We start from the raw sequence: 22,546 nt of genomic DNA, 5'->3' as shown, positions 1-22,546 counted from the left end.
TATTCCTTTTAAATATTCCGGTCACTGTGACCTTGACCTGTGACCCTTTGACCGCAAAATCAAAAGGGGTCATCAGCTGGTCATAGCCAACCTCCCTACAGGCTAAAGTATTCTCAAGTTATCAATTGGAAACTGTTTAACTATTTTGTGTCATTGTGATCTTGACCGTTGACCTACTAACCTTAAAGTCAAACTTCACCTGTATTTTATCATGTTACACCCTTGTATAAAAATATGACCCTAGACAAAAGCGCTCTCAAGTTATCGTCCGAAAACCGTTTAACTGTTTCGAGTCAATGTAACCTTGACCTTTGACCTACTGATCTCAAGTCGAACTTGACCTACACTTCATGATGATACATCTGTGTACAAAAATCATGATCCTAGACCCACAAGTTCTAAAGTTATCACCCTGAAACCATTTAACTGTTCTGAGTCACTGCGACCTTGATCTTTGACCCCAACTTGACCTGTATTTTATGATAATACACCTGTGTACCAAAATGTATGATCCTAGGTATAAGCGTTCTCAAGTTATCATCCGGAAACTGTTTAACGGTTCAAGGTCACTGTGACCTTGACCTTTGACCTACCAATCGCAAAGTCAAAGTTGACCTGCATTTCATGATGATTCACCTGGGTACCAAAATGCATGGTCCTAGACCCAAAAATTCTCAAGTTATCATCCAGATCATTTAACTGTTCAGTGTCACTGTGACCTTTACCTTTGATCTACTAACTTCAAAGTATGACCTGCATCTTATGATAATACACCTGTGAGCAAAAAATCATGATCCTAGATCCAAGCGTTCTGAAGTTATCATCCGGAAACCATTTAACTCTTCCGAGTTACTGTGACCTTGACCTTTGACCTACTGACCCAAAGTCAATCTTTCTTTACCTGCATTTTCTGATGATACACCTGTGTACCAAAATGTATGATCCTAGGACTAAGCGTTCTCAAGTTATCATCCGGAAACCGTTTAACTGTTAAGGGTCACTATGACCTTGACCTTCGACCTATTGACCCAATAGCCAAACTTGACCTGCATTTTCTGATGTTACACCTGTGTACAAAAGTTATTTAAATCGGTCAAGTCTTTCAAGAGTTATCATCCGGAAACCATAAAACAAACGGACCGATCGACAGACAAGCTCACTCCTATATAACCCCCCACCCCCCACCCCCGAACCCCGCCCCACCACCACCACCCTCCGCCCCCAGACTTCGTTTTGTGGGGTCATAAAAACATTTTGTCCTGAAATTAAAAGGCCAAAGGCGGGTTCTACATGTTTCCTATGCATATAGCCCCTCTGAAGCTAATCAACCACACAAAGCAACTCACAAAACGTTACATTTTAGTTAATCTATTAAATAATACCTGATGTACATTTTTGACGTTTACTTTACAGTTAGACAAATGTAATCTGCATTTTATTGTCATATAATATACATATTTAACCCGTATAACTCGCTTAAAATCTAATATTTAGAGAGAAACAAAGTTTCCTCTTTTAACGGGTTAAATCCATTTTATAACAAATGATAAATAAGGAGAGTACAATAATGCTTATATTTCTTCAAAGTCAGGAAGAAAAGTATATTTTGTAAGCATATTTTTGAGAAAAGTGTCATCATCTTTGTTTACGTTTGCTAATGTTTTGATAAATCAAAGCTATACTTTGGTGGAAATGTTCGTATGCTCAAAGGTTTGATGTAGAAAATGTATCTGATATCAGAAAGATACATAAGCAAAAGTCATTTTATTACTCTTGCCAAAACTGTTTCGTGACGAATAAACCCGCTACCTTTAAGGAATCAAATTGCAGAAAAACCTGTCAGTTTAATAAATTCACAAGTCGCACTGAAAAAAAAAACAACAAAAAAAAAACGCAGTTTTAAAAAAAGAGCTTGGGGTATTTAGAATTAATAAATTTATATGATTGCATGATTCGACTTAATTGTTACTATATTCTTTTTTTACAATACATATGTATACACATACACATGTGTATGATAAATTGTGTTTAAGGTATCCGGCCCACAGTGATTCGTGCATATTACTATGGTAATCTTATTTTCTTATTCTTGTTTAGCAGACACAACTCTTTCATATGGTATATTACGAAAAATCTTAGGGTCGTCAGGCGTCGGAATGTTACCTATTTGCGGATCGGGTACCTAAACATTTCCAAAGTATTTTAATCATTGTGCGTAATTTCAAAAGTATGGCAGAATGTGTTGCGTTAGAAGAGTTATCATATAACATGCATGCATGGTACACAATCATGTTGCATATAAGAGGTATACATACATACAGTCAACACAATTACTGATCTAGCATCGTCTTTAATAATCAATGCACCAGAAAAAAATCTAAAGATAAGCAAAAGTACTCTCAGCTGGCATAATGTTTACGCTGCTCTCATCATGTCTATACAGCTTCCTGAAGATCAAACAATTAGCTCTTGAAGAGTAATTAGAATTTTTGTTTGTTTGTTTGTTTTGGGTTTAACTCCGTTGTTCAACAGTATTTCAGCCATGTAACGGCGGGAAGTTAACCAAACCAGTGTTCCTGGATTCTGTACCAGTACAAATCTGTTCTCCGCAAGTAACTGCCAACTTCTCCATGTGAATAAGAGGCGGAGGACAAATGATTTCGGACACAATGTCGTTTATCAAATAGCCACGGAAGAACACTCGCACTGCCCGAAGATCGAACTCACGATCCAACGATCCGTAGACAAAAGCTCTACCTGCTGTCCCGCCCGCTTAGCCCAGTAGGTAAGAGCGTTGGTCTACGGATCTCTGGGTCGCGAGTTCGATCCTCGGGCGGGGCGTATGTTCTCCGTGACTATTTGATAAACGACATTGTGCCTGATATCATTAGTCCTCCACCTCTGATTCATATGGGGAAGTTGGCAGTTATTTGCAGAGAACAGGTTTGTACTGGTACAAAATCGAGGAACACTGGTTAGGTTAACTGCCCGCCGTGAAATACTGTTGAAAAACGGCGTTAAACCCAAAACAAACAAACAAACTACCTGCTGAGCTAAGCGGGCGGGCCCTTTTTTGTGACGGATAGAAAAACAGGCATGGGTACCAGCTACATTACATCTCATCGCATACGAAGATGCAATAATGATTGTGTCCTTTTGTTTCTATACAACTACTAGTGAAACTTCTCGCATACGAAGATGCAATAATGATTGTGTCCTATTGTTTTTATACAACTACTAGTGAATCTTATCGCATACGAAGATGCATTAATGATCGTGTCCTATTATTTCTATACAACTACTAGTGAAACTTATAGTTTTGAAAGATTCTTCGGAATCCAAACAACTACAACAACACCAACCTGTAATAATTTCGTTTTAGCATTCTTCGCATCGGTATTAGCAGACAGATATGCTGGATCTGACAGCAAATTCTGTAAGACACTAAAATACTGTTGCAGATCTGTATCTTCCATCTCTAACTGTGGACAATGTCGAACTGCTTTGCCTACCTCTCTACCCTGTAAACAAATGTAACAAAATAATTGTTTCAGAAACAAAATACATCATGTATATAAATAATTCAACTCGCAAACATTTATGCATTTTTTTTCATATGTTTCTGCTGTGTTGTTTTTATGAAGTCTGCAGCAAAATGTTGTTTTTTTCTTAAAAGTTCGATAATACGATAAGTGACAAGCCTATTGTAAATAATTGGTAACGCTTGGTTTTCCATTCCATACTTCAAGGAAATTAATGTAAATCGTTAAAATATCTTTATAGTTTCCTTTAGGATTTGAGAAAGAGTGCGAAATGGTAGTGGTTATGTTGCGTATATGAAAATCAAACGATCTTGATCGTTTTACCTTTAAGTGTGACCTTGAGCTTTGAGTTTGTGACCTTGGTCGTAATAAAGAACATACATTTATAGTCCTTTTATGGCGTTTTATGTAGCATGTAATTTAATTATCAATCTATGCATGGACAAATTATTGACTGGATTAAAAAAGACGACGAAATATTTGATCTTTAAGAGTCATTTGATCTTTGCGCCATGGCCATGGATATTGGAACACATCAATTTGTTATAAGGAGTATTTATGCCAATTTATATGACTCGATTGATGGCAGTGTTACCGACCGGGTTAGTACAAGAAGGACAAAAGGAATTACTAATGAACGGATAATGCGCACACAACTGACTTCTGAATATAGAGGAAAATATATCTGACAATTTAATCTGATCAAACTCATGAAGTATTACCTGTTCAAAGATGTTGTACGGTTTGGAAAGGTCGTCGTGAATTTTCGTTTGAAATGCTTCATAGTTCAGGATAACACTGATGATTCCATTGAAATCCGTCTCTGCAGCATTCGTCGCATCCTTGTATCCGTCTGGTGGCATGAAGCATTTAGCAACTTCCCACGGATTGCTGCACCACTGGCTGGCATCAGTGTTTTTATAGGATGGACCGTAAAAACGATGAACACGTTGGATTTCTTTTTTGAAATTATGACATATCTTGTTAGGGCAGCCAAGCGGAAGATATTGCGTGGCAGAATTTCTATGGAAGTTACATATTCCACGTCTTGCATTACAAATCCTATTCATGGGGCAAACAACAACATTTTCTGTGCAACAACTAGAACACGTGGTACCAGCAGGTAGTCCATTGTTGTTGCAAATGTCACTCAAACATTTCTGCTGGAACTGTTCTATTTCATCATGAACAAAAGGCTCAATACCTTCTTTGGTAAATAACACACCTAATCCAGCCTTAATCCAATTCTTGAATTTGGCTCCTGATAGTTTAGGATCATACAATGGAGTGGCCATGTTTTGTTTAGCACATTATTGAATAATGTAATCCAAAGTGTTAAGTCCACGTTCGTTTAGTTTACTTCATTTATTATCGTTTTTGTAACATCTTTAAACTTGGAAATTCAACTTCAATGTAAGTTTAACTTGCACGAGGGGGTCATCTTAATCTGCCGTTACATTAAGACATGACAGCCGGAAATCAATTTCACTTTTTAAAAGCAATCCTGCTTAGTGTTCAGCAGTCTGAAAAAGACATAAAAAATGTTACACCAGAATATTATGTCGTAAATTCAATATATCATCATCTACGTTACTCCGATATGTAGTCAGGCAATCTAGAATAATTAATGAAACACGCAAGGATTATAGGTTATAATTGTATTGAGACATATAAGTAAGTTCTGCAGCGGAAATATTGCTCGACGCAATCATCTGATTACATACGCATACTTGATACAATGATAATTATATGTAAATGATATATATTCTTAATAATATTTAAATTAAATAATTATTTTCTTTTATTGGAGTAAAATTGAAAATTCCGACATTAAGGAACTTCTTAACAGATGAATCTGACGTCATAAATGACGTTACAGATACGATGGTCCCATTTTCCTCAAAACAGTTGCAAAAAGATATTACAGGTGTTATAATGAATGAACATACTACACAATGCCATAATGATATTTCCAGGGTATCAGGCCTGTCGGGAAGAGGTAGAAACAAGCTTAGATCTTATAAGTTATTTAAGGACACATACCAGGTTGAACATTACTGTAAGCTACACATGTCTTACCCACATAGATCAGCACTGGCCAAATTTAGATGTGGCGTCGCTCCATTAAGGCTAGAAACGGGCCGCTATGAAAACATACCAGAGCACGAAAGACTATGTCCGTTATGTAATAATGGGGTAGAAAATGAAATGCACGTGCTCTTGGAGTGTCCCATTTATGAGTCCGACAGATCTATTTTAACTAGTAAAGCTGTTGCTGTAAACAGTAATTATTGTACTATGAGCAATACAGAAAAATTTCAGTTTCTATTTACACACCCAGATATGATTAGAATAATAGCAAAAACCTGTTGTAATATAATTAAAGTTAGAAGTCTTACATTGTTCTCTAAAAATGCAAATATTTAATACAATCAATAAATAAATTTATGTAAATAACATGGATATATTTTTTAGAAAAGATGTAGTATTTTTAATATGATCGTATATTTGTTTTTAAATAACTGGAAATGTTGTAGCTCTAGTTATACAGTTAGGTTGCACAGTCTCATGTAGCTTAAGAAAGTTGCCATGTATTCTTAAGAGCTGTTATGTCTTAATTATACACGGTAATATATGTAAATATATGGAAGAGACTGTAATAAAGAATTTTATGTTTAAACGAGAGGCTGGTATTAATCAGTTTATAACTGATCTGATCTGTTATAATAATTGATTTCTTAAACCATTTTTTACCAGTTACACATTAGTGTTGTTTTGGCTTTTCAGTGTTTTAAGGGAATTGTTTCTTTTTATGGCAGTTTTTAGGTATTAAAAGGCCCAGATTAATGCCAGCTTCTCGGGTTTTTACATACAATTTTTTAAATATATATCTTAATATATAGAAATAATAAGTTAATAGTGTGTAGTATTTATAGTAGCTATTTAAGTCTCCTATGATTTTTTAATAGAATGGTTTTGCATATGATTTTATGTTCCTATAAATTGTAAGCGTGAATTGTATTTTAAAATGAGAGGTAAATAGAGTATACATATGTACATTTAATCATGTACCTGCTCGGTCACTTACTTAACATACGTACATTCATGTAATCACACAGTCTCTTACTTAACACCCAAACATGTATTATATACTCACTTGGTCACTTACTCTACATCAGTATACTCACTCAGTCGCTTACTCAACATAGGTACTTTCATGCACTCACTTGGTCAGTTACTCAACATTCGTACACTCGTACTCACTCGGTTAGTTACTCAACATTCGTACATTCATGCACTCACTCAACATATGTACATGTATTATGCACTTACGAGGTCGCTTACTCAACACTACATTCATGCACTTATTTGGTCACTTACTCAGCAGCCGTACATTTATGTACTCACTTGACCAGTTATTCAGCATTCATACATTCAGGTACTCACTCAACATCTGTACATTCACTATGTACTTATTTGGTCACTAACTCAATATCCGTACACTCATGCACTCACTTGGTCACTTCTAAACATCCATACATGCACGTAGTCACTCGGTCAGTTATTCAGCATTCATGTACACGCGCAACACCTGTGCCTGTATCCATGTACTCACTCGCTCGGTTACTCAACATTGGTGCATTCATGTACTCACTCAACACCCGTACATATATTATGTACTTACTCGGTCACTTACTCAACATCTGTACACTCCTGTTCCCACTCGGTCACTTACTCAATTGTCGTACATTCATGTACTTAATCGGTCATTTACTAAACTTTATGCATTCATGTACACACTCAACATCAGTACACATATTATGTACTCACTAAGTCAGTTGCACCACATTCATACATTCATGTACTCTCTTAACTTACTCATTTGATTTGCAACTCAGCTTCTAGCTAGTTCCACCTTGAACAGAGATTTTATTCATACTGGTTTTATAAAAGCACATTTGAATATGTATATTGTCTCTTGTAGTTCTAGTTAGAACGGTCATTTACAATACAATTGTTTTATGCTGTATGTGTATTTAAATGTTTGTAAATGAATGAGACGTAAATAAACTATAAAACTAAACTACGAAAGTTGAATATAAATATGGCCGGAAATATTGACGCTTCAGGTTCCATTAATGGTGTGTCTATAACGCAGTTTGTAATAATTAAGTGATGTATTTCTTGGAATAAACAGAACAGAACAGAACAGGACAGATAATTTATTTCGTAACTTTGGAATTGAACTTGCGTTCCTCTTCCATACATGTTTTACGTACAAACAAAAGGTCAATATATCGAGCTAAATATATACAATATAACACAATAATAAACAGTATCAAGCAAAAGAAACAATAAAACAGTATACATACACAGCAGAGGATGAACTATACCGTCAATTAAATTACAACATTTATACTCGAATTTCTTATTTTAAAAGCGTGGAACAGGTATGTGGCTAACTTGTTTACAATCACTTTATTGTTTGAGTTTAACAGTTCTACAAATGTCCACATACTTGGCTTCTTCCAATAATATTTAGGGATATATTTTCTTTTTAGTTCATTGTATTTCGGGCAAATTATCACAAAATGGTACTCATCTTCAATGTCTCTGTTTGAATTGCATAATTCACAAAGTCTATCGTTCCTTTCTAATCTATTTCTACCATACCGCCCTGTTTCGACTCTCAGATTATGTGCAAATATTCGCAGTTTTGTCAGCGGTGTACGTTTACATTTTGTTAATGAACTTAGATACTCTTCATATCCGAAGTCACACTTTACATATTTGTACAATGTACACAACACTTTGTTCGTATTCATACTCTCAACCCATTCTTGTCTAAAAGTGTCAATAAGTCTTTGCCTGAAGATATTTAGAAATTGTTTCTTTTGTATACATAATGGGTTTTCCCAAACATATCCGAAGCCAGTTGAGCACAAAAAGTTTTTGATTTGGCTACTCCAGTTAGTTTTTCCATTATTACAGTCTATCAATGATACAGAATATAAAGCATTTAAAATGCAATTATCAGTATTAACAATCTAAAACCAATATTTGATAGCTCTAACGTAACGGTTTATATATAAAGGATATCTTCCTAATTCACCGTATATGCTAGCGTTGCTGGAAGTCTGCTTAACATTAAGTATTCTTTTGCAAAACTCTAGATGAATGCGTTCTAATTCTTTAGGCTTGACCACACCCCACACTTCACAAGAGTAATTTAAAATGGATGCAACAAAAGCGTCAAAAAGTTGACAATATACACTAGGTTTAAAGTCAAAGTGTTTAATATTGTTTAACAGGAAATTCATCGCCTTAAGCCCTTTGCCGCACAGTACATTCTGATTTGCATTAAACGAACCGGACGAGCTAAACACAACACCCAGATAATTAAAATTTGACACTGTCTCTAATTCAGTTCTATTGTAATTTCAGTGATCGTTTCTTCTTAGTCTACCGCCCTTTTTAAACACCCTTATCTTGGTCTTTTCAGTATTCACTTCAATGCCCCATAAATTAAATATTCGTTCAGTAAATCTAAATTCCGCTGTAAATCTTCTGGACTTTCACCAACGATTGTCATATCATCAGCATACATAAGTAGCATTAGCGTAACGTCTTGCAAGGTTATACCGTTAAGATTGCCTTGTAAATACATTTCAATGTCTTCAATAAACAGTGCATAGAACAAAGGAGAAGTAACGTCCCCTTGTTTTAAACCGATTGCAATATTAATAAAATCCGAATATTGATCACAGTGTTTTACCTCGCTTCTCACATCTGAATACATAGCTCTTAGTAAGCGGAGCATTTTCCCGGAGATTCCTAGTTTAAACAATTTGTATCACAGGGCATTTCTGTCAATAGAGTCAAATATTTTCTTCATGTCTTCCATTGCAACATATAGTCTTTTACCACTGTTTAACATGTTCTCAACCAAAGTATGCAGGCCGAAAATAGCATCAACCGTTGAAAATCCTGCGCGAAATCCAAACTGCGCGTCAGTATTAATCTGATATTTTTTCCGGCCAGGAGTTTAAGGTAATATGCGCCACCTAACGAATTTTAACGGACCGTTATGAAATTTTGCCATATCAAAATTGACGATATTTCCGATTGACTGGTATTTTTTCCATTTTTCTGTTATTTTCCATTTTGCTGCTGTAAATCTTCAAACATGACCACTAACGTCATTTTTTCAGCAGAGCGCAAAACGACGTATTTGACGGATTTTTCGAGTATCGTTTTTATATACAATTAAAATACGGCAAAAAATCTTCAATTTCAAGTTTGTATTAAAATTATCTCTCCAATGATATATAATTTGTCATGTTTATTTCGATGTCACATCAGAGGCAATCGATTTATGAACGCAAAACACGTAAAACTGACGTTGAGTTTCACCCGAAATTTCGCGTAAAAACGCCTATATCTAAAAAACCGTCAGATAGTTTTTTGAATAACTTTCAAGAGAAGTACAAAATTTCAATTGCTATCGATTTCTTAAAAGAAAAATGGGGGTCACCGATTTAGATTTCGCTCTTTTTATCGTGGCGCTTCCCCTACCCCAATCAAGTTTTATTTCGGAATTCTGTTTTACTCAAGAAAAATGGCATCAAAATGTTGCGAAAATAAAAGCTATATAAATGATAACTTATTATTTGACGTCACGTTACATCAAAATGACGTTATCAGTAAACAATATCAACAATACTGACAACGACAGGCTAAAGATTTCTGAAATGGAATAAAATGGAAAGATCAAAAGGGAAATTCGTTTCCAAAAAACAAGGATTGAAAAAGGAAATATGTTTGAAAAATAGAAAGAATACAACATATGTTTATGAAAATGTACCAGAAAGGAGAATAGTAGATTTAAGACACTTTGGAAGGAGGTTTGATTTAGGCTGTACATGTGGGTCTTCGTTCCGATTGTTGTATAATGACTTTAAGAATTCATTATACTTATAAGATAAGCATTATGGTCAGTTATAAGTCACACACAAAAGAATTTCGGAATGCTACTTAAAATAATTTCAGCACTTGGTCATATGAGAAAGTGACAGGTCATAATATCTCGCCCAGGTTAACTACCCTCTGTCCACGTCATGATTGTTGTTTTTGTTCAGTTACTAATTGTTTTGACAAGCTGACTAAATAGGAATTATGACATGTTTATTTTCTAATGGTCATTTGCGTGTGTGCTCCGAGAAAAACATTTTAGTCATCCGATAGACAGTTTTCCTTAAATACAGCATACTTTGAGGCAGAGCTTTAGTATCATTCTGGTACTCAGTTAGGTTAGATATGTATGTTCGATACACGCAAAATGAATAAGTTAGGTTAGCGTCGAGGCAACTAACGTTGAAGAATAGAAGTTCTGTTAATAACTGAGGAAATGTTAGTGAACTATGTTAGTGAATTATGAAGAAAGACATTGATGTATATATTATCTTAGAACTTAGTACAATATTAAATAGTAGTTATCATACAGAACAGAGTTGTTGTTGTTGTAGCTAGAATAGTGAACTTTAGACCCTGTTACACCACACGATTTTCAGACATCAAAAGTGAATTAATACGAGGGTTATTTTCAGTTAAAAAGTTAGAGTGTTCTAAGTGCAAAAAGGTAACTAATATTTCAACATCTGGAGCTTCGCATCAAAAGAAGGATGACCCTACTCATTATCCATATACAGTGAACGTAAAGGCAGCACTCGGTGAGTACTTGCGTTTTGTTTTTCCTAAATATTTTCATAACCTCAAAAAAAAAAAGAAACCAACAACGAATGTTTACTTGCCCGAACATAACTTTATGCGATACGCTCGAACCTGCAGTCTTTAATTTATCATTTTCTAAAAAGGGGATGTCGCAGGGAGAGAAAACTGTGTAGTCGAACCCTGAACCCTTCTCTTACAGAGCGAGTGTTCTACCAACTAAGCTTACTGGCTGCCTGACACATCCACTCCCAGAACTGGGCCAAGTCCGTTATACACGTACACAAACTGGTATCGGAAGTACATAATAATGCAAGCGTCATGGGACTTACTAATGAAGTATGCTACACTCGCATGTTGGACGCCACATATCACAGAATGAGTAAAAACGTGCAGTTAGTCCGGTGTTAGGAGGAAACTCTGTATTGTACCAAGAATAGTATAGCCTTATGCGTAAATTGCCCTTTCTTCCTGCAATTAACACTTACACGTACACTCGTACGCGCGTGCTTTTTTCCCCTTTACTAGTGCAATTTATTTTGTTGTTTGTATACAGAAAATACGTAGATCAGTCTGTATTGAAAACAACATATCAAAACAACTTCTGAAGATAGTCAAAACTAATCAAGATATGAATACTTTACTTTGTGATAACCGTTAGAGTTCTTAAAAATGACATCAAATATGAGAAGTTTTGCCTCATATCTAAAGACGAATCAAAACCCTTGTTACGGAAAAGATTGTATCAAATAGAAGGGACATTAATTAGAAAAGATATATTCATTTTCAAATTGTAAGTATAAGTCAAAATTCTAATATTATCAGGAACCCGAAATGGAAGAATGAATTTTCTGTTAAAACAGGAAGACAAAACTTTTTTAGAAAATACATAAAGTATTTCAAACAACCGTGATTTGATACACAAATAAAATGTTATAGAATCAAAATGTCTTTAGTCCATTTTTGCTTTGAAATTATGTTCTCGGAACTTGTAATTTTTAGGTATGATTCATACTGGGATAGGACACTCTCAAAACAAGAGCGGGTACAGGCGGAACTTAGAAAAACATGTGAAGAACGTATGGAGTTGACAACAGAACACATAGCTGAAGAGAAAGCGCGTGATTTATGCGCACAGACTCAAAAACAAGAGCCGGTACAACCGGAACTTAGAACACCAGTGCCGGAAATGCAACTGTCAAGTTCCTGTGAAGATGACCAAATATCATTTGAGGAAGCAATGGAAATATTAGAAAATGCAGCTGGTATTTATTTTATTATATGATTTGTATATAAAATGCTGTTTTCGATAATCGTTCTCATTGTAATAAAGTTCTATTTAACAATAGATTAATAATATCTGTCATATGTTTACGAATCGGATAGAAATATCCGTCCCGAGGGCACCTGCGCATTGGGCGGTAATGAGGCTTGCCGAATTACCGCCCATGCGCAGGTGGCCGAGGGACGGATATTTCCATCCAATTCATATTTTTTCTTGCATATCGTATACATGTTAGCATTTTATTCTGGCAGATTATTTTTCTTGCATACCGTATTTTACAAAAGGTAGAAATACTTTCTCTTTAGCACTTTAGTTTTATAGTTTGTAGCGTAACGTTATGTTTTTACGATAAACTAACATATTTTGAATCGAGAAAATACTATAAGGAACGGACAGAAACTATCAAGGTACCTGCTTTTTCATTTTTTTTACATAAACTATATATTATCAGTGCATGAACCACTAGTTGTCATTAACAGCACGAGAGTCATCTGGCATGGGGGGGGGGGGGGGGGGGGGGGTGCCAGATGGGTTTTGCCGGCATGGGTAAAATCACCGGAAACCCCAGTCCGGTGTGCAAGAAAAGCCTGACTGGTAGAATAAAAATGACTCTTAACGTTTACGTTTACCAACATTAATTTTCAGGTGTTCTTTTACATATACCACTCATCAATGTTTATCCACACAATGTCACACAATCCCATCAAACCATCAAATTTAAATCTGAATCAAAATGATTTTCTTTTTAATTGTTGCAGACGACACTGATGATCGTTTGGTATATGAGCAGATGGAACTCTTGAAAAACTGTGACATGGAGAATTCTGTAATTGTTTTCTATGACATTGAAACGACCTCTCTTGACGCAAGTGCGGAAATTGTACAATTGTCAGCCTGTACCGACAGTAGTTGTTTCAACCGGTACATTTTGCCACACAGGGATTTTAACCGTAAATCATCAGAAATTACAGGTTTGACTGTTGAGATGATAAACGGACTTCGCAGCTTGTGCAAAGCAGGAAAGACACTACCCTCCACAACATTACATGCTGCTCTGAATGAATTCATTGATTGGCTCAATTCCTTGAAGTATGAAAAAGTAATTTTAGCCGCTCATAACGGAAAATCATTCGACATGCGGCTTTTAATCCAGGCTGTTCAAAAAGAAGGTAGACTGAACGCGCTCTCTGTCTCTGTGTATGGATTTGTAGACACACTACATATGTTTAGATCCGTAAGGACAGACAAGCAGTCATTATCACTAGCAAACTATTATAGACGGGTTTTTCACGAAAGCTTCGATGCACATGATTCAAGTGCAGATGTTTCCGCACTTATGCGTTTGTTTAACCATGAAAAATTGAACAACAAAATAAATGAATTTATACTTAAATTCAGACAAGCTGTATCATACCTAGAAAATGTTAAAGTTGTGAAAGGCAATAGAAATGAAATACAATCATTAATGTGTGGTGACAAAAAAGTAATCTCAAAATTCATGGCCCACAAAATTGCAGAAAGCGGCCTTCCGTATAATCATCTAAAACTGGCGTTTTTGACAGATTCATTTGATGGCTTAAAACATGTGTTGAGCGAGAAAGTGAATGGCAGACCAAGAGTAACAAACAGAGTGTCTGTAATAGAATCAATGAATTTGCATTTTAAAGCTGTAACTTTATAGTTTGTGTCAAAAATATGAAAATGATATTCACGCAAATTTTGATGAATAAGCAAAATTAATGTATGCAAAACTGGTATGAAGGATTTCAAAGCCTTATTCCTTTGGAAAAAAAGGGTTATGCATTTTACAGGGACACTCTGTCAAATTTGTTGTATTGTATTTGTATGTCATGTATATAAACCCAAAACATCCTTTTTATGATGTGCTAGCGTAATCGTTCATCTGCTTAAAGAATGTCATTGAATAAGATATTCATTTTATCATTATTGTGAATTTATTTATATCCAACAATATCAGTAATAATTAAAGCTGAAACAAAATAATTTACGAAGTAACAACAGAAACGTCATTATTTCTTCATTTGGGGTAGGGGAAGCGCCACGGTAAATAGAGCGAAATCTAAATCGGTGACCCCCATTTTTCTTTTAAGGAATCGATAGCAATTGAAATTTTGTACTTCTCTTGAAAGTTATTCAAAAAACTATCTGACGGTTTTTTAGATATAGGCGTTTTTACGCGAAATTTCGGATGAAACTCAACGTCAGTTTTACGTGTTTTGCGTTCATAAATCGCTCGCCTCTGATGTGACATCGAAATAAACATGACAAATTATATATCATTGGAGAGATAATTTTAATACAAACTTGAAAATGAAGATTTTTTGCCGTATTTTAATTGTATTTAAAAACGATACTCGAAAAACCCGTCAAATACGTCATTTTGCGCTCTGCTGAAAAAATGACGTTAGTGGTCATGTTTGAAGATTAATAGCAGCAAAATGGAAAATAATAGAAAAATGGAAAAATACCAGTCAATCGGAAATATCGTCAATTTTGATATGGCAAAATTTCATAACGGTCCGTTAAAATTCGTTAGGTGGCGCATATTACCTTAATCGATTGTTCAAAACAGAAGTAAACAGTTTTGCAAAACAACTAATTAAGGTGATACCTCGGTAATCATTTGTCTCATTTTCATCACCTTTCTTATACAATGGAACAATAAGCCCCTCCATCCACTGATCTGGAAAGTATCCACTGTCAAATATTTTATTGAAAATATCGACGATATGTCCTAGTAATATATCACCAGCTTCGATGAAATATTCATTGATTATGTTGTCTATAGAGCAAGCCTTTTCCCGTTTTAAAGATTTAATGGCTTTCACGACCTCTTCAGCACTTATTTTACAGTCTAATTCTTCATAAATGGCGTCATCAGGGTCTAATTGTCTGTTACAAAATTCTTCCGACTCAGCATTACTAGTAATGTTAATGTTTTCTGATAGCTCCTTAAAATACTTATAAAACTCATTAACATCTATATTTTCGCCCTTTTTGAGTTTCTTCTTTGTGAAATATTTCCAGAACTCTTTTGGTCTCTTTTTTCGCAGAGCTTCAATTTCTTTAATTTTGCGTTTCGAATAACTAGTTTTCTTTATCTTTATGCATGTTTTATATTCCCGTCTTTTTAAGTTAAGAGTATTTCTATTTTCAGCACTCTTAACTGCATTAAATGCACTGCATTAAATGCACACAATGCAGCAGTGTATTCCATTTTTTGTCATAACATTCCTCATCAAACCAGTCTGACCTTCTCACTTGGTTTGCTTTATTAGTGAAACCAACACTCGATTTCCTCTTTGTCTTTATAAATAATGGTGCTGCAGCATTATTTATTATGTTTACAAACTCATTCACACACGTATTAATGCCTATTTTATCATTTATAATGTAACTTTGAACGACTGAATTCAGCTTAGGTAATTGTGATATCAATGATCCTCGAAATACATCTCTCTTATCTTTATCCCATCGTACATATGAGTAACCGTTATGTACTTGTTGATCCGATTGATCTCTTAATCTTTCACACGCCGCCGAAAATGATAACGGTGCATGGTCCGAGAACTCATTAAAATCTAGTACTTGAAAAGAAATTCTAAGCTTAAAATCGTCTTGCTTACATAATAAGTAGTCAATTAAGCTGCAGCCTGTTTCGTTCTTAAAAGTAAAGGAACCGCTATTTTCAAGTCTACCGTTACATATCCGTACACCTGTAGTTTTACACATGTCAAGTAATTGCAATCCAAAAGCGTTACTGATCAAATCTACAGAATGTCTTAATAATGGTGTATCTGGCACATAATTATTATCATTAATGAATGGGATATTTGCATCACACGAGATATAATCTTGTTTAAGTCCGACCCTAGCATTAAAATCTCCAGCAACTAAAGCCGATCCTAACAAGTGGTAATCATAAATATCTGCTTCCAGAATATCAAAAGATTACAATTAATACAATTATATGCAGGGGAGTTTTCGCCCCATAAATACACACCGCATAAATATATATCATTTTGAAAAGAAAAAAAATCTTTGTCTAACTTTATCCATACAATAGTATCGTAGTGATTTTTAACAATCGAAATACCGTTTTTTAAGCATTCCTTATAATATAATACAATCCCGCCAGAGTTTCTTCGTGCCTTTTTGTTTTGAAATTTCCTATAGAAATTATGACATATATAACCCTTAAAATCAATATTACTCTTTTGGTTAGTCCATGATTCCAACAGAAAAACAATGTCGTAATCAGATATAAACGTTTCAAAACACTCATCTTCTAATTTATCCCTGGTTAATCCATGACAATTCCACACACACACTTTAAGCTCACCCTCCTGTGCGACCTATTCAACTTTTCCATATTTACCCTCCGTGTATACTTTGCCGTTCACAATTAACTTATTGTATTTGATGTAAGCGTCTTGTTTGTCCTTTCGTGCCTTCAACATGATTGGAATAAGAGTTCTGCGCTGAGCCCCGACCTCTGCAGGATACTGGTCATGCATATAATACCCAGATTTTGCAATAATGTTGTCTCGTAACGTCTTTACTCTCATCTTATTTTCATAGGTACTGAAGACCACTATCACATTTTTTGTCTTTCCAGCAATTTTGCGACCTAACCTCTGAACACGTTTAACACCAAGTGTTCTGCGGTCTGTTGTTTGCATCTTTAGTGTGTCTTCCATAAACTTATTAACAAGTTCTAACGTTTTTTCTTGGGTCTCGTCTTCTTCTTCAGCAATCCCGCCTACAATCAAATTATTCATCATAGATTTTGCCTCCAAACTCGATACAGTTTCACGAAGTTTGTCGCCTTGCTCCTTTAAATGCAGTACTTCTTGCCTGGCTCTATCAATGTCAAATTCATTTGATTCTACTCTGCTATCTATAAGGTCGATTCTTTCTACATTTTGAGCCACACGTGTATCAAGATCTTTCCATAGTTTATTCATCTTATCATCCACATTATTGACTTTCTCTTCTAAACTTTCCAGTTTTTCAAGCCTTTTTGTCACTTCTGAGAATTTTGACGTTAAAAAGTTCATGATGTCATCCTTAGTAACATTTCTTGCACCATCATTTTGACCGCCATTCGGGGATCTTGGATTTGATGTGATATTGCACATGTTAACTGGCACAGGAGACGATCCGTTATTGATCATATTTGGCATACTCCCGTACATTTGACCTATCGGCGCCGACATATTATAAACTAATCCCGTATTCTGGCCGTTAGGGGCAATCATTGTCGCCTGTTGTTGACCGCTTTGTTGTAACTGATTCATACTATTTAATCCGTTCGGCTGGCAGATAATTGCGCTATTATCACAATCCCCCGCGGTCAAAAATTGCATGAACGAGCCACCTAGTGTATTGTCCCACACTGGACTTCCCGCCGTTTTTGGCTCTTTGTTACCTTTGTCTGTTTTTGATTCACTACTTGTACTACTGTTTTTTCTCTTTTTCTGATCGTTTTTCGGCATTATATCACCATAGTTCCTTAGCCACTAATATATCCAAGCACTATGTATCAACTTTCCGAGATATGATATGTATAACCATTTAAAATCCGTAAAAACATATCTCACATAATTTTATGACTTCTCACACTTTCTATTGACCTTCTATTAAATAAACATGATAAATGATTTCTAAGTGGTGACGCCTCTAATTAAGTCAAAGATAAGAAAGGACGTGTGTTTGTTGAAGAAGGTGGGGTAAGTGTTGGGTTAGCGCAAAAAGGCACAAATGGCATATTGAGAATGAAATCACTTTATAACGAGAATGAGAGTGGATCGAATTGTTGGACGAAAATTATTTTAGAATTAATGCTTGTATAACACTGAATAAATACTAGAATTTAGTAGAAGAAACTTTTTTTCTGTTTAACTTAAGCTGCGCCTGTATGATACCTTGAACATTAATATATAAATATATTCGATCCAGATATGATTAAATAGATCTACACATTTTATATCAACAACAGTATGTGAAGAAAACTATACTGCATTATAAATATAAATTATAATAGATCTTCTTAAAAGTAAGAATAATAAAGACGCTTGATTTGATCACGTGATCGATTCTGAAACCGACACTTGTTTTGATCATGTGTCCTATTCTGAAATCCAAAAACTAGTTTCAATACGCTCAAAAAAATGTATTCATGATTCTGCGTGAAAATAGCAACTACTAAGGAATTGCAACGCCACTGATAAGCCGATAGATTATTGATTTTTTTCATCATCGTGCCTCGGCCCTAATGGCTGCCAGGTATTGGAACACTAATGTTTCACTTGGCATGGCAACAGAGGTCTAAATTGAAGCTAGTTTCTGTTTAAATTTCATTGTGGATGTATTTTTTACATTTTGGTATGAAAAATTGGAGACCATGTTGTATTTGGTGAATTGAAGCTCGATTTTAGTATGAGTAGTACTTCCATGTTACAGCAGTATGATTTTGATGTCAGTTTACAGTAAGCAAATGTGACCAGATAAATCTCTCTTAGAAGATAAATGACACCTACTTTTCTCTTCATTTTATATCAGTTTTATCATAACTCTATAAAATGAGGTAAGGATTTGTTCTCTGAAATGAGTCTAGGTATGTATCGTAGCTCTTTAGTAAAGGTCAGTTTTATAAAGAATATATAAGGAAACTATTTAGCTGATTGTGACCTATAAGAAAATGTGGGCAAAACAATGAGATTTGTCCAGATATTGATATAAATGAACTAGTTTGGTCAGATTTAGGTAAAGAATGAGCATTTCATTGAAATTTTGCTGCAAACATTGATAAAACACCAAAAATCGCATTTTCACTGTTTTGGGTATATTTAAAAAAAAATGCACATGTAATACACTCTAAATTTTGCCAATCTATACCTTTCAGAGGGGACATTTGGTGTATTTTAAAGTGTTAGTGTGTTATTTGCTTGCAAATTATAGTGAAAATTCTTGAAATAGGACAAAAACCAGCTCTGGCTAGAAGAACTGATTAAAAATTATGTTGCGACATCAATTTTGAAGGAAAATTGGCACAGGGACCCGCGTTACTGAAAATGCCATAAAACCTGGAAAACTAATTTAATCAAGCTGAAACTTGGTATTTTTCATGCAGATATGTTACTGGTAGTATACAAAATTGAGACTATTACAGAATAACAGTTTTTCTTACAGGCCTAACTAAACTAAAGGAACCAGCGTGGCAGCCATCTGGTCTAGTCGCGTAATGGCTGCCAGGTATTTGTATTAGTGACCTAAGTTTTAATTTGGCATGGCAACAGGGGTCTAAATTGAAGCTAGTTTCTGTTTAAACTTCATTGTGGATGTATTTTTGACATTTGGTATGAAAAATGGGAGAGCAGGTTGTATTTGGTGAAGTGAAGCTCAATTTTAGTATGAGTAGTACTTCCAGGTTACAGCAGTGTGATTTTGATGTCCGTTTACAGTAAGCAAATGTGACCAGAGAAATCTCTCTTAGATGATACATGACATCTACTTTTCTCTAATACACAATTGCATGGTGCATATCCATATTGGCGGACTCTTTGTGAAATATGCTTTATCGGCGGTTTCTTGCGTCGGCACCGGCGACTCTTGCTATCAACAGGTAGTCATTAGCCTAGAGCCTCTCTGTGCGTAATGCAGAGAGCCTGCCTGTGCATCAAAAAAAGAAAAAAAGGAGAAACAAGAGGGCCATGATGGCCCTATATCGCTCACCTGTTATCATTGCACTTGAGGACAAGAAGGCCCTTAGAAAAAATATCTATGTCCAAAGGGCAGGAACAACAAAGGGAAGAAATTAAACCAAAAAGGAAAAAATAATCTTACAAGGTACAGATATGTCAAAATACACCTAAAAATTGGTGGTACCATCCATGTTGTACCACAGAAAAGTGGTCTCGGTTTTTCCCTACGGCCAATAATAAAAAAGTTACTAAAAACAAGCTATTTATAGTAACGTAAAAGGGAAGTAATTAAAAAAAATGATTGTAAGTTAACAAAAAAAGGATCTGCCAAATAAATCTGTTGACATAAATGAAATTTCAGATCAGTATCTTCATTAGTTACGGAGATATACCCATTTTAATTTGAAATAAAGGGAGATAATTTGACATAAAATCAGTCCATAGTTATCTACCCTCATTGACTCAGTCCAACTAATGACAATAATGAAATTTCAAATAAGTCCTGTAAGTACTTACTGATATAAATCCATTTTGATTACAATCAGGGGAGTTAATCAGATATAAAATAACTCTGGAACCTACGAATGGATCTGATTTGTCATGGAATCCAAGATTTATTGTTGTTGAAGATATTTTGGAAGTTTATATCAAATAAAACCATAAATGAAGTCTCTATATGGCTGCAAAAGCCAAAATAGCAAATTTTGGACCTTTAAGGGGCCATAACTCTGGATCCCATGAAGGAATCTGGCCAGTTCAAGAACCAAGATCTCGTGGTGATACAAGTTTTGTGCAAGATTGGTTAAAATCAAATCATAAATGAAGCTGCTATTGTGCAGACAAGATCAAAATAGCTAATTTTGGCCCTTTCAGGGGCCATAACTCTAGAATCCATTAAGGGATCTGGCCGGTTCAAGAAAGGAACCGAGATCTTATGGTGACACAAGTGTTGTGCAAGTTTGAATTAAATTCAAATCATAAATGAAGCTGCCATGGTGCAGACAAGGTCAAAATAGCTAATTCTGGCCCTTTCAGGGGCCATCACTCTGGAACCCATTATGGAATCTGGCCAGTTCAAGAAAGGAACCGAGATCTTATGGTGATACAAGTTGTGTGCCAGTTTGGTAAAAATCAAATTATAAATAAAGCTGCTATTATGCAGACAAGGTCAAAATAGCTAATTTTGGCACTTTCAGGGGCATAGCTCTGGGACCTGTAATTGGATCTGGCCAGTTCAAGAAAGGAATCGAGATCTTATGGTGATACAAGTTGTGTGCAAGTTTGGTTAAAATAAAATCATAAATGAAACCACTATCGTGTAGACAAGGTCAAAATAGCTAATTCTGGCCTTTTCAGGGGCTATAACTCTGGAACAAATAATGGAATCTGACCAGTTCAAGAAAGGAACCGAGATCTTATGGTGATACAAGTTGTGTGCCAGTTTGGTAAAAATCAAATTATAAATAAAGCTGCTATTATGCAGACAAGGTCAAAATAGCTAATTTTGGCACTTTCAGGGGCATAACTCTGGAACCTGTAATTGGATCTGGCCAGTTCAAGAAAGGAATCGAGATCTTATGGTGATACAAGTTGTGTGCAAGTTTGGTTAAAATAAAATCATAAATGAAACCACTATCGTGCAGAAAAGAAATTGTTGACGGACGCACGGACGGACGTTCTAACGTAACGGTATTTATGTGACACCCCCATTGTTCTCTCTATTGTTCTAACAGTCACATAAAAAGAAAAAGGTCACATAAACAGAACGGAATGAATGACATCAAAGAGAAAGTACCGTTATGCAGTCACTTAACCATCATTTCGCGGGCACGCACGAGACGGACGCACGGACGGACTGACGACGGACGACGGACGAAGGGTGATCACAAAAGCTCACCTTGTCACTATGTGACAGGTGAGCTAAAAATGGTATGCAGAGGGACCGCTGGTGCCACGACAAAACCGAAAGTAAGTCGTTTTGAAAAATTCCATTAACATTTCGGCCTATTTATCTTTATTATTTGGAAGAATATTGATAAATGAATACAAATAGTGCGCTTGATATGTATGATATCAAAGTAAAAACTGGTTAAAGACTGTGTAAAAAGTCGGGCTAGTGGTCCATGTCAGTACACAGTCAACAAATTTCATGAAGTTGCGAGCAAAATCGCTGATAATTAAAAAGTAAACACTATAAAATATAGAAAAGACAATCTTATGTCAAGTGCTCTGCTTAATTTTGAGCAGCATACCTATGATCATGG

At 35.4% G+C, this 22,546-nt stretch overlaps 2 protein-coding genes across 2 annotated transcripts in view; one reads left to right on the top strand and one right to left on the bottom strand.

Annotated features, from left to right (window-relative positions):
- Nucleotides 1–5,004, bottom strand: part of LOC123539757 (uncharacterized) — a 52,646-nt gene extending 47,642 nt beyond the window's left edge. The window contains exons 1-2 of the mRNA XM_053526087.1: nucleotides 4,265–5,004; nucleotides 3,363–3,521 (exon numbers count right to left, since the gene is read on the bottom strand). Coding sequence (XP_053382062.1) covers nucleotides 3,363–3,521; nucleotides 4,265–4,837 — 732 coding nt within the window. The 5' untranslated portion in view covers nucleotides 4,838–5,004. The remainder of the gene's footprint in view (nucleotides 1–3,362; nucleotides 3,522–4,264) is intronic.
- A 5,300-nt stretch (nucleotides 5,005–10,304) lies between these two features.
- LOC128549818 (uncharacterized) lies at nucleotides 10,305–14,236 on the top strand. The gene is made up of 3 exons (XM_053527482.1): nucleotides 10,305–10,447; nucleotides 12,273–12,535; nucleotides 13,314–14,236. Exons 1-3 carry the CDS (start codon nucleotides 10,305–10,307, stop codon nucleotides 14,234–14,236), a joined length of 1,329 nt encoding a protein of 442 aa, XP_053383457.1.
- Nucleotides 14,237–22,546: the final 8,310 nt, after the last annotated feature.

The sequence above is a fragment of the Mercenaria mercenaria genome, chromosome 16, assembly GCF_021730395.1.
Source record: "Mercenaria mercenaria strain notata chromosome 16, MADL_Memer_1, whole genome shotgun sequence".
NCBI lineage: Eukaryota > Metazoa > Mollusca > Bivalvia > Venerida > Veneridae > Mercenaria > Mercenaria mercenaria.
This window is presented reverse-complemented; position numbering and strand designations above follow the sequence as displayed.